At 42.0% G+C, this 15,624-nt stretch overlaps 1 protein-coding gene across 1 annotated transcript in view; it reads right to left on the reverse strand.

Annotated features, from left to right (window-relative positions):
- Positions 1 to 15,624, reverse strand: part of LOC129812542 (MAM domain-containing glycosylphosphatidylinositol anchor protein 2-like) — a 279,019-nt gene that overhangs the window by 75,450 nt on the left and 187,945 nt on the right. Inside the window, exon 10 of the mRNA XM_055864183.1 lies at positions 3,659 to 3,807. Coding sequence (XP_055720158.1) covers positions 3,659 to 3,807 — 149 coding nt within the window. The remainder of the gene's footprint in view (positions 1 to 3,658; positions 3,808 to 15,624) is intronic.

The raw sequence follows: 15,624 nt of genomic DNA on the forward strand, positions 1-15,624 counted from the left end.
AGCTACCTCTCTGTCCTGAGCTACCTCTCTGTCCTGAGCTACCTCTCTGTCCTGAGCTACCTCTCTGTCCTGAGCTACCTCTCTGTCCTGAGCTACCTCCTAAATCATGTGGGGGCCTTGGGGAGGATTCTTAGGCCAAGGTCGTGGGCGAGGGTCGCCACTCAAAGGACGCTAAGGAGGGGGACAAAGACAGTGGTGGAGTGGTGTCCTCGTCCACCGCCGGAGCCACCACCGCGGACAGATGCCCACCCAGACCCTCCCCTTGAGTTTTAGGGGTGCGTTCGGAGTCCGCAGGGGGGGGGGGGGGGGGGGTACTGTAACTTCCTGACCATAGTTCTTATGTGTTTTCCTTGTTTAGTGTTGGTCAGGACGTGAGCTGGGTGGGATTTCTATGTTGTGTGTAGTTTTTCTGTTTCTATGTTGGGTTAAATGTGTTGCCTGATATGGTTCTCAATTAGAGGCAGGTGTTTGACGTTTACTCTGATTGAGAACCATATTAAGGTAGGCTGTTCTCACTGTTTGTTTGTGGGTGATTGTTCCTGTGTCAGTGTTGGTGCTAAACGGGACTGTGACGGTTAGTGTGTTTTGTCAGTTTGTATAGTGTCTTGTTTTGTTTAATTAAATTCATTATGTCTAATTACCACGCTGCACATTGGTCCTCTGATCCTTCTCGCCTCTCCTCGTCCGAGGAGGAGGAAGAGCTAGACTGCCGTTACACCGTTCCTCTCTAGGACATGTTGTCCAACTCTTGCCTGAGAATCCAAACTGAATTCTTCCGCTGCTCTATGTTCGTTACATACTTCAGTCTGAGACTGCCATCTTGAAGTCGTCTGTGGTGACGTCAAAATGAGGGTGTTGTGCAAAAGTCATAAGCAATTAGATGATCTAACCAGAATATCAAAGCCAATGACGAATTTTCAAAACGCCACTTCACCAACGTGCGTTTTGGCTTTGGCCCAAACCATTGGTTTCTGGGACCAATCAGAATGGTTAGAATGTGTTTGCGTTCTAGAAATCATTAGGTACTCAGATCCAGACTCACTGCTGAGAAGAAACTAACGTCCGTGGGCGTGACGTAGCGTTTGGCCAGAGCAAGGAAATTCGGTAGCCAGGCAAGTCCAACTCATCATAGTTAAGTGCAGAAAACTTGGTAATTAACTACAATGACCAGAATTTATTGTGCCTACAGCTACCTGTTCTCATTGGTTCTTGCCCGGGCAAGTGGAGCCGGCAGACAGACAAGGAGAGGAAGAGCGATAAAGAGACAAGATAGGGCTAGAGAGCAGTTGCTTAGGTATCTCTACCCGACAATACATCTAATTGATTGATAGCTGTTATTTTGCAGTCTTAAAAGTATGCCTTATCTACTTTGAAGAAATAGTGATTTCGTCAGACAGCAGGTAGCTAGGCAAGCCTACTAGCCTGAAGGATGACTCTTAGGGGAGCACAGAGATAGATGGCGGCTGGCTTCTACTGCAGATGAGATGATGACTTGGAATGAAATAAGTCATGAAATTGAAAAAAAGTTAAAGTAAAGTCATGTGAATAAAGGATGGTTTATTAATAATTCATAAGCAGTAATGGGCAGTCACTACCATCATTGGGATTTTATTAATGAGATAATAATATCGTCATCATACTTAAAAAAAAAAAAATGTGTAATATACTCAACCAAAATATTTATTTTAAAGTAAAGTCATGTGAATTACTGATGGTTAGAGCCTAAGTGATAGTACTGGGCAGTCACTACCGTAAATTGTTTTATTCTGTGTCGTTACAGCATTGGTCCCACAATGCAGTTACTGTAAAAAAAAAAGTTTAAAAAAAGCTGTGATTATTTTTCAAAAACCAAACCCACCTTAAAAAGCACTGATCACTCCATACTACTAACATATGGCTGGCTATCTTTCCTTTGGACAGATGTACATCCCAACAAATATATATTTTAGTCCCAAAACCATACTTTAAATATTTATTGATATATTAGATGTTCGGTTGTGATACATACATTAAGATTTATCAACTTGTTCACTCATTTTCTCCAAAATGTTTGGAGACAGGCTACTCGCCATGTGGCTATACTGGAGAGGGGTGCAATGCCATCACCTGGTGATATTTGTAGGGGTGTGGCTGAAGGCACATTCATTCTACAGTCTTTTAATGTGTGTGTTTCAGAAGTGACTTCAAATGGTGGGACAGCATTTTTTTTAAAGAAAGATGTTCAAAAATGAACAAAACTACTAATTAGATCAGTTTCTTTCAATGTAATAATAGAACAACTCAACTCAAGTTGAAATAATAGTGTTATAACTTTTTTTTTATCATTAATTGCTTTAGGAGTCAGGGTTTGGGACAGCCACCTCAATAGAAATAGGTGTATAAACAATGTATTGCCTTGGATTGAATTAGAACATATCATGGCGTAAATAAATGTCCTAAGTTTGGAAATGTAACTTTTTTCCCGTATATATTTTTTTTGAGGTGGGACTGCAATTTTCACCACTTCTGTAGAATCACCTATATAGCAATGACTGTCAGGCTCCTCTCCTATGCAGACCTAGCAAGAATTAGGAAATAAGAAACAATTGCTAACTGCTTTGTCATATTAAAGAAAACACGAAACCAGGAGAGATGAACGAAAACAAGTAGAAAAGAACTGGAACTTGGGCCGACTCAATGACGATACAGATGCACCACCTCCCAGGTGAAAAGCCACCCAGCTCAAGCACTTAAAGAAGTCCCTCGAGCCTAAAATAAATCTGTGCAGTCAGTGAAAATGTGCTTCAGTGTGCTAATAATAATGCTGAGCGTGTCGTGTGAGAGAGTTGCCCCCAACATGTGTGAAACCACTGGGCAGAACACCTGATGTGTATAAAGTACAAAAAAAAAAGTTCTCAGTTCCCTGCAGTGATGACTAACAGCACGCAAGACTGGACATTTTGTTAAGAAATAAGAATAAAATGAATGAAATCAGTGACTTGTTTTTACTTAGTGTTGACTTTGAACCAGGAAATGACAACCCCGACGGGGAATAAATCACGCAGTGTGATGTCATTACAAGTGGCTGAGGACTCCTCCATTCCAGCTGAGTGATGACAGTGCTGAAGGAGAGGGAATGGTGAACGGAGAAGACGTGATTGACAAGCGGATTGCCATCCCTAACTGGAACACCACCAACATGGAGGAGGTTTGAAGAACTGAAACGCTCTCTGCTGGCTTCCTCTATCTTTGAGGGGGGGGGGGGGGGGGGTAACGATCCCCACAAGAGAATGCGACGCAGTCAGAGAGGACAAGTGCTAATGTATTCACAAGTGCATCATGCACAAGCTTTAGTGGGATTGGATACGTTAGGTCTCAGGCTCATCTTCTGCAATGCTTATCAATCTCCTTGGTTTGGTCTTTCTGCATGAAATGACTGCAAAGTAATACCATTTGTTGCAATAAATAATGTCAAAGTCATTATTTGGCTAGAATGACATAGCCTAACTCACTCTCATGAGTGACAACACAATTAAGAACTAGTGTGTGCTACAGTTAATTCAAACATACAAACTGTATTGATCTCTTACCTTTGAGACAAAAGCAGACGTAAAAAGGGTCAAACTGGGACAAAACCGAGAGCATAAATGTGAGAGAAGGTCCCTGTATTCTTGCTCACCTGTTTCATCCCCAGTCGGTAGGCCACGATGCGGTCCACAGACAGGGGGTTCTGCTGGGTCCACTGTAGCTTGAAGCCGTAGACCCTGGGCCGGTTCTGCCACAACGCACTGTATGTGTCATAGTAGAACTCTGGGGCATAGGCCCTCCCTGTAACAAAAAAAGAAAAGTAGACTGGGTTTAGTATGGGCTGTGTTTGTGTGAATGTGTGTGTGTGTAGGCATACATCACCATTCTAACTGACGTTATTCCCCTCAGCCACACACAACTGTGACATATCATTCTTTGTTAGTTTCCTTGAAATGCCATTTATCAATACTCTTCTACGCCTAAAAATAGTCTCGTCAATATACACTGGATGTACAAATCATTAGGAACAGCTTCCTAATATTGAGTTGAACCCCCGTTTGCCCTCAGAACAGCCTCAATTCATCAGGGAATAGACTCTACAAGGTGTCAAAGGTGTTTCACAGGGATGCTGGCCAATGTTGACTCCAATGCTTCCCACAGTTGTGTCAAGTTGGCTGGATGTCCTTTGGGTGCTGGACCATTCTTGATACACACGGGAAACGATTGAGCGTGAAAAATCCAGCTGTGTTTCAGTTTTTGACACACTCAAACAGGTGCGCCTGGCAAATACTACCATACCCAGTTCAAAGGCACTTCAATCTTGAGTCTTTCCCATTCACCCTCTGAATGGCACACATACACAATCCATGTCTCAATTGTCTCAAGGCTTAAAAATGCTTCTTTAACCTGTCTCCTCCCCTTCATTTACACTGATTGAAGTGGATTTAACAGGTGACATCAATAAGGGATCAGAGCTTTCACCTGGTCAGTCTGTCATGGAAAGAGCAGGTGTTTCTAATGTTTTGTAAACTCAGTGTACATTCTAAGCACTGTCACTGTCACGCCCTGACCTTAGTATTCTTTGTTTTCTTTATTAGTTTGGTTAGGTCAGGGTGTGACATGGGTGATTATATGTTTTTGTCCTGTCTAGGATTTTTGTATGTTTATGGGGTTGTCACCAGTCTAGGGGTTTTGTATGTCTATGGTTGCCTAGATTGGTTCTCAATTAGAGGCAGCTGTTTATCGTTGTCTCTGATTGGGAACCATATTTAGGCAGCCATATTCCTTGAGTATTTTGTGGGTGATTATCTATGTCTATGTTTAGTTGCTTGTGTCAGCACTATGATTATATAGCTTCACGTTCGTTTGTTGTTTTTGTATAGTTCATTCCATGTTCTTTCTTTATTAAAAGAAGATGCATTCAAATCACGCTGCGCTTTGGTCTCATCGCTATAACGAACGTGACAGTCCCTGTAGCATTGAAGCTTTACTTTCCCCAATGCAGAAATGAGAAAGACAATTTTTCTGTGGTTCAAAGAATGCATGGACACAGAACTAAGCAGTAAAGAAGAAGAGGGCCCCTCTATGAGCTGAAAGCTGCCAAGAAATTGAAAACAGCTTAGCAGCGAGGGCTGTCTCGTTCTTGTCAAATGAAAACCTAAATTGCTACTAGAGAAGCAAGAAGAGGTGCACAGGAGCTCCAGTGTGACTATTAACCCAAAGGGTAGAGGATTAGTCCAATGTGGATGTTAATGTGACATTGATGTATTAGGGCTGTCCCCGAATTTAAAAAAATCTTGGTCAACCGAAAGTCGTCTGTTCTTTTGACCAACATTTTAAAATGTGTATTTTTCCATTTATTAGACACGTGAAACATATGTTTTAATAAAATAAACTATATATGCATTGAACTTGTCTCATGCTTTAAGTGCACCGTTTGATGAAAAGAAAATATATATATTTGCTACTGCTTCAACTAAAACAATTATTGATCGACCAACAGCCTATTGACCAAACAATCGTCTAGTCGATTAATTGGGGTCAGTCCTAGTATCTATCACATACAGTGCATTCAGTATTCAGGCCTCTTGACCTTTTCCACATTTTGTTACGTTACAGCCTTATTCTAAAATTGCTTAGATAATTTCCCCCCCCTCATTAATCTACACACAATACCCCATAATGACGAAGCAAAAACTTTTTCTTTTTTTCCCCCAAGTATCAAAATTTATAAACAGAAATACCTTATTTTCATAAGTATTCAGACCCTTTTGCTATGAGACACGAAATTGAGCTCAGGTGCATCCTGTTTCCATTGATCATCCTGAGATGTTTCTACAACTTGATTGGAGTCCACCTGTGGTAACTTCAATTGATTGGACATGATTTGGAAAGGCACACACCTGTCTATATAAGGTCCCACAGTTGACAGTGCATGTCAGAGCAAAAACAAAGCAATGAGGTAGAAGGAATTGTTCGTAGAGGTGCGAGACAGGATTGTGTTGAGGCACAGATCTGGGGAAGGGTACCAAAACATTTCTGCAGCATTGAAGGTCCCCAAGACCACAGTGGCCTCCATCATTCTTAAATGGAAGAAGTTTAGAACCACCAAGACTTCCTAGAGCTGGCCGCCCGGCCAAACTGAGCAATCAGGGGAGAAGGGCCTCGCTCAGGGAGGTGACCAAGAACCCAATGGTTACTCGGACAGAGCACCAGACTTCCTGTGTTTAGATGGGAGAACCTTCAAGAAGGACAACCCTCTCTGCAGCACTCAGGCCATTATGGTAGTGGCCAGACGGAAGCCAATTTTCAGTAAAAGGCACATGACAGCTCGCTTGGAGTTTTCCAAAAGTCACCTAAAGGACTCGCAGACCATGAGAAACAAGATTCTCTGGTCTGATGAAACGAAGATTGAACTCTTTGGCCTGAATGCCAAGTGTCACGTCTGTAGGAAACATGGCACCATCCCTACGGTGAAACATGGTGGTGGTGTAACGAGTATTACCGAAGGTGGCTTCCCTTCCTGTTCGAGTGGTGCTCGGCGGTCGTCGTCGCCGGTCTACTAGCTGCCACCGATCCCTTTTTCCTTTTCGTTTGGTTTTGACTAATTGATTTCACCTGTTTATTGTTTGGTTGTTAGGGTGGTGCTATTTAAGTTCGTTTAGCCCGTTTCTGTTTGTGCGGGCTTGTCTTTCTGTTTTGTATGAGGTTGTTCATTTATGTTGGGGTTTTCCACAGTCTGGATTTGTTTTCCAGTGTGTACTTTATTCAAGTCGGATTTTTACGCCAAATGTTTTTGACGTTACCAGTTGTTCATCTGGTTGGACATTAAAGAGTGGTTTTCCCCATTACCTTTGCTCTCTGCGCCTGACTCCTTACAATTGTCCTCATTGAGCGTAACAGGTGGCAGCATCATGCTGTAGGGATGTTTTCAGTGGCAGGGACTGGGAGACTAGTCAGGATCGAGGGAAATATCAATGGAGCAAAGTACAGAGAGATCCTTGACATAAACCTGCTACAGAGCGCTCAGGACGTCAGACTGGGGCGAAGGTTCTCCTTCCTACAGGACAATGACCCTAAGCACACAGATAAGACAACGCAGGAGTGGCTTTGGGACAAGTCTCTGAATGTTCTTGAGTGGCCCAGCCAGAGCCCAGACTTGAACCCGATCAAACATCTCTGGAGAGACTTGAAAATAGCTGTGCAGCGACACTCCCCATCCAACCTGACAGAGGATCTGTAGAGAAGAATGGGAGAAACTCCCCAAATACAGGTGTGCCAAGCTTGTAGCTTTCATACCCAAGAAGCCTCAATGCTGTAATCGCTGCAGTAAAGGGTCTGAATACCTATGTAAATGTGATATTTCCGTTTTCGCTTTGTCATTATAGGGTATGGTGTGTAGGGTGATGAAGGAAAAAACCAAATATTCTGTAACGTAACAAAATGTGGATAAAGTACTGTATATTTGATGTTACAGTGAATAATGATTGAACACAACATACTGCACCTGTCTCATATTTTAGGATTTTTAACATGAAAGGTATGTGTGTGTGTAACGGAGGTTGTTCGCGAGAACGTTCCAGTGATGTTTACCCTTGTCTGGAACCTGGAGACTTGAGTTGGCTCCTGAGCTAATGCCTTAGCTTTAGCTCAGCGGGCTAATACTATCTAATTGTATCGAATCTATTCTGATATCGAATTGTTTTCACGGAGAAAAGAAAACATCATAATGAACATATAAATATTTGATTGTGTTTGACACAATCTAGCTAGATCAAAAGAGCTCCCTCTTGTTATTATCTCAAAGCTTGATTGAAAGAAAAAGTTATCCAAGCTCATCCATTTCCCATCAATCATTTACAATGAAAACATAGAAATGTTATTTGTGGACAAAATATATAGCCTATAAGTAAGAAGGAAATAAACACTGTATATGATTAAGCATGGACGTGTTGTTTGAAGTCAGAATATAGCCCATGGATGCCTCATATATATATATATATATATATATATATATATATATATATATATATATATAAAACACATAATAGATGAATGTAACACACATTCCTATACCACGCCGATGGCCACAAAGTCATTGAGATCAATGGTAGTATGACTTCAGACAGAGAAGCCTATTTGAAAGCATATTGGCTGTAAGCTTACACTCAGCAGGACTGCCCCTGGGTGATGCGGACCCCTCCCATCTGTCTTTTCCTTTAGCCTCACAGTCATAGAAAGGTCAGGGAAGGGTCACACGCTGGCTGCTCACACACTCCAGTCTCATCTTACCTGTCCATACAGAGTTACTACACGCAGCAAATTATATATGTATTTTTTTACGGCACACGAGGCAACTGTCTTATTAGCGCCCATCTCCGTCAACTAATCAATTTCGGAGGCCAAAACGAATCCATTGCAGAGTTCGTGGGATGGCACGGTACAAGAAGGGGAGTGTGGCACAATGCACGATATCTCTCCTGAATGCACTCTTCTGTGAATTTGTGCACATTCATTGTTTCATAACTTCATTGTGTGGATTGTTCACGTTTGACTGTTAACTTCTATCAATTCCCCATTACATACAGTGTCCGGCCAAACTGAGCAATCGGGGGAGAAGGGCCTTGGTCAGGGAGGTGAGCCTGTAATTGCTGCCAAAGGCGCTTCAACAAAGTACTGAGTGAAGCTTGATTGATGGACTGGTAAGATGACGGACTTAACACAGCGGTGCAGATCGACTCAAGATAAAAAAACGAAATATTCAATATCATACTTAAACTAAATATTAGCAGTTCATATACTCAGGGGTAATACCATTCAATCTGGATAACAACACAAAATAAAATCAAAAGGCTAGAGAAAGGTATTGACAAATGTAACGAAAACAAGCAACACTCAAACATGATGGAGAGTAAACGAGGATAATCAATCTCCAAAAGAAAATGCAACTCCTCGACGGATACAGACGATTGATGATTTTCACCACCGGGACTGGTAAAGGCGTAAAGCGATCTGTTAAAGTCATCTGTTAATGACAAACTGGGCATACTTGAATTAGTCAGTAAGGATACAAAGGAGTTGAAGGCGAGCCTCGAAACGAGTGACGGAAAAGCTGCGAAAATGGAGAAAGAAACAAACAAGCTAAGAGGGACAGTCAATAAGATAGAAACAGACGTTAATGAATTTAAAAAGGAGAACATCTTTCTGAGAGAAGCCTTACTTGACAAACAGACTAGGTATATGAGAGAAAATCGAGTACATACGGGTATCCAAGAAAGAGAAGTTCCCGAAAAGGTAGTGAAGGAATTCTTTCTTACAGCGCTTCAAATCCCACTCGATGCTGTCGATAAAATCCAACTCAAACATGTACAGCGGTTCGGACAAAGAGGACAGAGATTTGAGAGCCCAATTGTTTCCAAATGTACTTTCTTTAAGGTTAAAAAGTAATGGTTAAAAGCCTGGGTAAAAGACTCATTGGCACGAAAATAGCCATGCATGATAGGTTCCCGAGGGAGATTGCAAAACGGCGCAAAGTTCTTTACCCAGTACAGAATAGAGGAGAATAGATTAAAATGGAAGCGTGTAGCTCTCGTAGTCGATAAACTGTATATTGACAACAAAATGTTCAGAGACACAGACTACTCCATGGCTATTCTAAAAATTACTAAGTTCTCATAGAGGAGTTGAATAATGGAACACCCAATACTAGCCATGGTAGGGATTGTAATAATAAAGAAAGAAAAATGTATAGAATAGCAATAAAATAAAAGAATTGTTCAATAAATAAACTACACTATACCATTCATATTATTGTGGCCCTGGTGGCATAAAATAATCAAAGGTCTGACAGCACACAGATGCTTGGGAAAATGGTCACAACCGGGGACCAGCGTGTGTGTGTTTCATGGGAAGGGGGTGGATATGATCTCCATCACCTAGGACTTGACATTGGTAAATCAAATCTCACATTTTTGCTCAATCTTGCATGCTTTCTCAAATAGCTGTAACTGTATAGACATTCGTAAAATCAGGTCCTTTCTTGAGTTGGGCCCTGGAATGTAACAACCGTTGAGCTTCTGAGCTTATGGTTGATTGTGGGGGAAAGGGATTGAGGGTGTAAGAGTGTGTGTGTGTGTGTGTGTGTGTGTGTGTGTGTGTGTGTGTGTGTGTGTGTGTGTGTGTGTGTGTGTGTGTGTGTGTGTGTGTGTGTGTGTGTGTGTGTGTGTGTGTGTGTGTGTGTGTGTGTGTGTTTGTATGTATCCAACATCTGTTACAAAGGGGTAAGGATGCTAGGGACAATATAGGACTAATCAAAATAATTGTCTGTTAAAATAAAAATTACTTGACAAAAATGTCATGTAATGCAATGGCAATCCTGGTTATAGGTAACAATCCTTTGCATGAAGTGCCAACCTTATTATGCATGTTAATTCTGGGACACTCTAAAGTCCATGGAGAATAAGAGCACCTCCTACCAGCTGCCCACTGCACTGAGGCTAGGAAACACTGTCCCCACCGATAAATCTACGATAATCGAGAATTTCAATAAGCATTTTTCTACGGCTGCCCATGTTTTCCACCTGGCTACCCCTAGCCCGGTCAACAGCTCTGCACCCCCCACAGCAACTTGCCCAAGCCTCCCCTACTTCTCCTTCACCCAAATCCAGATAGCTGATTTTCTGAAAGAGCTGCAAAATCTGGACCCCTACAAATTAGCTGGGCGAGACAATCTGGACCCTCTCTTTCTAAAATTATCCGGCGCAATTGTTGCAACCCCTATTACTAGTCTGTTCAACCTCTCTTTCGTATTGACTGAGATCCCTAAAGATTGGAAACCTGCCACGGTCATCCCCCTCTTCAGAGGGGGAAACACTCTAGACCCAAACTGTTACAGACCTATATCTATCCTACCCTGCCTTTCTAAAGTCTTCGAAAGCCAAGTTAACAAACAGATCACCGACCATTTCGAATCACACCATACCTTCTCCGCTATGCAATCTGGTTTCCGAGCTGGTCATGGGTGCACCTCAGCCACGATCAAGATCCTGAACGATATCATAACCGCCATCGATAAAAGACAATACTGTGCAGCCGTCTTCATCGACCTGGCCAAGGCTTTCGACTCTGTCAATCACCGCATTCTTATCGTCAGACTCAACAGCCTTGGTTTCTCAAGTGACTGCCTCGCCTGGTTCACCAACTACTTCTCAGATAAATTTCAGTGTGTCAAATCGGAGGGCCTGTTGTCCGGACCTCTGGCAGTCATTATGGGGGTGCCACAGGGTTCAATTCTCGGGCCGACTCTTTTCTCTGTATACATCAATGATGTCGCTCTTGCTGCTGGTGATTCTCTGATCCACCTCTACGCAGACAACACCATTCTGTATACATCTGGCACTTCTTTGGACACTGTGTTTACAAACCTCCAGATGAGTTTCAATGCCATACAACACTCCTTCTGTGGCCTCCAACTGCTCTTAAATGCAAGTAAAACTAAATGCATGCTCTTCAACTGATCGCTGCCCGCACCTGCCCGTCTAGCATCACTACTCTCACTACTCTAGCATCACTACATGTGTAACTCTGTTGTTTGTGTTGCATTGCCAGGTCGCAGTTGTAAATGAGAACTTGTTCTCAACTGGCCTACCTGGTTAAATAAAGATGGAATAAAAAATTCATAAAAATTTGTGAATGATGGAAATTAAGATACACAAGACTTTTGAATATATACACTACCGTTCAAAAGTTTGGGGTCACTAAGAAATGTCCTTGTTTTTTAAAGAAAATCAAATTTTTTGTCCATTAAAATAACATCAAATTATTAAGAAATACAGTGTAGACATTGTTAATGTTGTAAATTACTATTGTAGCTGGAAAGGGCTGATTTCTAATGGAAAATCTACATAGACGTACAGAGGCCCATTATCAGCAACCATCACTCCTTTGTTCCAATGGCATGTTGTGTTTGCTAATCCAAGTTTATCATTTTAAAAGGCTAATTGATCATTACGAAACCCTTTTGCAATTATGTTAGCACAGCTGAAAATTGTTGTGCTGATTAAAGAAACAATAAAACTGGCCTTCTTTAGACTAGTTGAGTATCTGGAGCATCAGCATTTGTGGTTTAAATTACAGGCTCAAAATGGCCAGAAACAAAGTACTTTATTCTGAAACTCGTCAGTCTATTCTTGTTCTGAGAAATGACGGCTATTCCATGCGAGAAATTGCCAAGATACTGAAGATCTCGTACAACACTGTATACTATTCCCTTCACAGAACAGCGCACACTGGCTCTAACTAGAATAGAAAGAGTGGGAGGCCTCGGTTCACAACTGAGCAAGTGGACAAGTATATTAGAGTGTCTAGTTTGAGAAACAGACAGGTCCTCAACTGGCAGCTTCATTAAATAGTACCCGCAAAACACCAGTCTCAACATCAATAGTGAAGAGGCGACTCCGGGACCCTGGCCTTCTAGAAAGAGTTGCAAAGAAAAAGCCATATCTCAAACCAATAAAAAGAAAAGATGAAGATGGGCAAAAGAACACAGACACTGGGCAGAGGAAGATTGGAAAAAAGTGTTATGGACAGACACATCTAAGTTTGCGGTGTTCGAATCACAAAGAAGAACATTCGTGAGAAACAGAAAAAATGAAAAGATGCTGAAGCAGTGCTTGACACCATCTGTCAAGCATGGTGTGACGGCCCTGAATTTCTCTGAACCGTCTCAGTTCTTCTCCTTCCAATAGGACACTTCCCCTTTAATTCCCAATTAAATAGCCAGCAGCAGCTGCGCAAAAGTGGGGTTTGTGATGGAGACGTGAATTAGGATGTGTTCAACCCTCAGTCCCGAAGCTTCTCTATTCCGTTTGTTTTGTAGGCTAATAGCAAGTTTACCCAGGATCGGATCCACTCTTTGCGTATGTGGACTACACATCTCCGTTGTTCTTCGTGGCCTTTCTCCGCTGGAGATCCGTTTGGTGGATTGGATTGTCTGACTTGATTGGATTGTCCTACTTGATTGGATTGTCTGACTGACCGACTGACTACAACCTTTTTGTATACAGTATTTCATTTGTTTTGGTGTGCTGTATACCGTGATGATTTATGTAGTTGGGGACTTATTATGAGTTGATACGCTTGATGGTTGTGTGGTAAAATAATTGTTATTTTGATTGTATGATTTGATACTGGGTTTACGCTACACTTGTATGAACGGACAAACATTGCGTGACTAAGGTCACTTGAGTTCCCTGAACTTCTTTCCCGGGCTGGAGTCTTTTTAGGCCCGAGGTACAGGACATTTCTGGAGGAACCAGGGCTCATTATTTGTTATATTGTTATGTGTGTGATCATTTATGTTGGTAATACAACCGACGCAAAAGAATACAGTTGTTTTTTAAGTTCCAATGTTTTAAGGGTTTATGAAAAGTGTATTTCCATCCTGACTTTTACATGAGTCCTTTGTATTGGTGTAGACTTGACGGACCAGATGGGACTCAATCCCTCCCAAACCAAAAGGAGAAACCAATGTTTTCTCTGGTTGGCACAACCTACCTGGCACCCCTATAAATAATAACCTCAAGTCAAAACCGTTACAATGGTGGAGGCAATGTGATGGTCTAGGGGTGCTTTATTGTTGGTAAAGTCGGAGATTTGTACAGGGTAAAAGGGATCTTGAAGGAAGGCTATCGCTCCATTTTACAACGCCATGCCCTGTGGACGGCGCTTAATTAGAGTCAATTTCCTCCTACAACTGGAAAATGACCCAAAGCACAGCTCCAAACTATGCAATAACTATTTAGGGAAGAAGCAGTCAGCTGGTATTCTGTCTATATTGGAGTGGCCAGCACAGTCACCGGATCTCAACCCTATTGAGCTGTTGTGGGAGCAGCTTGACCGTGTGGTACGTAAGAAGTGCCCATCAAGCCAATCCAACTTGTGGGAGGTGCTTCAGGAAGCATGGGGTGAAATCTCTTCAGATTACCTCAACAAATTGACAACTAGAATGCTAAAGGTCTGCAAGGCTGTAATTGCTGAAAATGGAAGATTCTTTGACGAAAGCAAAGTTTGAAGGACACAATTATTATTTCAATTAAAAATCATTATTTATAACCTTGTCAACGTCTTTGAATATATTTCCTATTCATTTTGGAACTCATTTCATGTATGTTTTCATGGAAAACAAGGACATTTCTAAGTGACCCCAAACAGTTGAAAGGTAGTGTATATATTTTTAATAGCTATATATAAAGAAAATTGAGGTGAGAGCATTGGAAATACTTTTAGCGGTCAATATGCTTCTGTTCTGTGGGTGGCACTGTGTGGTGTTTTTGAAGGATGGGTCCTGGCCTCTCGGGGGGCCTAGGGATCTGAGGGGACGGGGGTGGTCTGCTGGTCACTGCGATGACAACCCAACTTGGGATGTGGAGGGGCTTAGCGGGTGGAATAGTGGAGAACAATTGGAGGGTTACTTCGTAGCAATGCCAATATCATGGTACAGCTATATGGACACTCAATCGTTGAAGAATCTCAAATATAAAATATTTTGATTTGTTTAACACTTTCTTGGTTACTTTCTTTGTTGTCTTCACTAGAATTGAGATTCTTCAAAGTAGCCACCCTTTGCCTTGATGACAGCTTTGCACACTCTTGGCTTTCTCTCAATCAGCTTCATGAGTTAGTCACCTGGAATGCATTTCAAATAAGAGGTGTGCCTTGTTAAAAGTTAATTTGTCGAATTTCTCTCCTTAATGCGTTTGAGCATATCAGTTGTGTTGTGAGAAGGTAGGGGTGGTATACAGAAGATAGCCCTATTTGGTAAAAAACAAGTCCATATCATGGCAAGAACAGCTCAAATGAGCAAAGACAAATGACAGTACATCATTACTTAAGCCATGAAGGTCAATATGCAAATTTCAAGAACTTTGAAAGTTTCTTCAAGTGCACTCGCAAAAACCATCAAGCGCTATGATGAAACAGGCTCTCATGAGGACTGCCACAAGAAAGCAAGACCCAGAGTTACCTCTGCTGCAAAGGATACGTTCATTAGTTACAGCCTCAGAAATTGAAGCACAAATAAATTATTCAGAGTTCAAGTTAGACACATCTCAAAATCAACTGTTCAGAGGAGACTGTGTGAATCAGGCCTTTGTGGTTGAATTGTTGCAAAGAAACCACTACTAAAGGACACCAATAATAAGAAGAGACTTGCTCGGGCCAAGGAATACGAGCAGTGGACATTAGACCGGTGGAAATCTGTCCTTTGGCCTGATGAGTCCAAATTTTAGATTTTTGGTTCCAACCGCTGTGTGTTTGTGAGATACAGAGTAGGTGAACGGGTGATCTCTGCATGTGTGGTTCCCACCGTGAAGCATGGAGGTGGTGGTGTGATGGTGCTTTGCTGGTGACACTGTCTGTGATTTGGCAACCGAAGCATTCTGCAGCAAACAGGACAATTACCCAACCCACCTCCAGGCTGTGTAAGGGCTGTTTGATCAAGAAGGATAGTGATGGAGTGCTGTATCAGATGACCTTGCCTCCACAATCACCCGACCGTAACCCAATTGAGATAGTTTGGGATGAGTTGCACTCCTTCAAGACCGTTGGAAAAGCATTGCA

The sequence above is a fragment of the Salvelinus fontinalis genome, chromosome 16 (genome assembly GCF_029448725.1).
Source record: "Salvelinus fontinalis isolate EN_2023a chromosome 16, ASM2944872v1, whole genome shotgun sequence".
NCBI lineage: Eukaryota > Metazoa > Chordata > Actinopteri > Salmoniformes > Salmonidae > Salvelinus > Salvelinus fontinalis.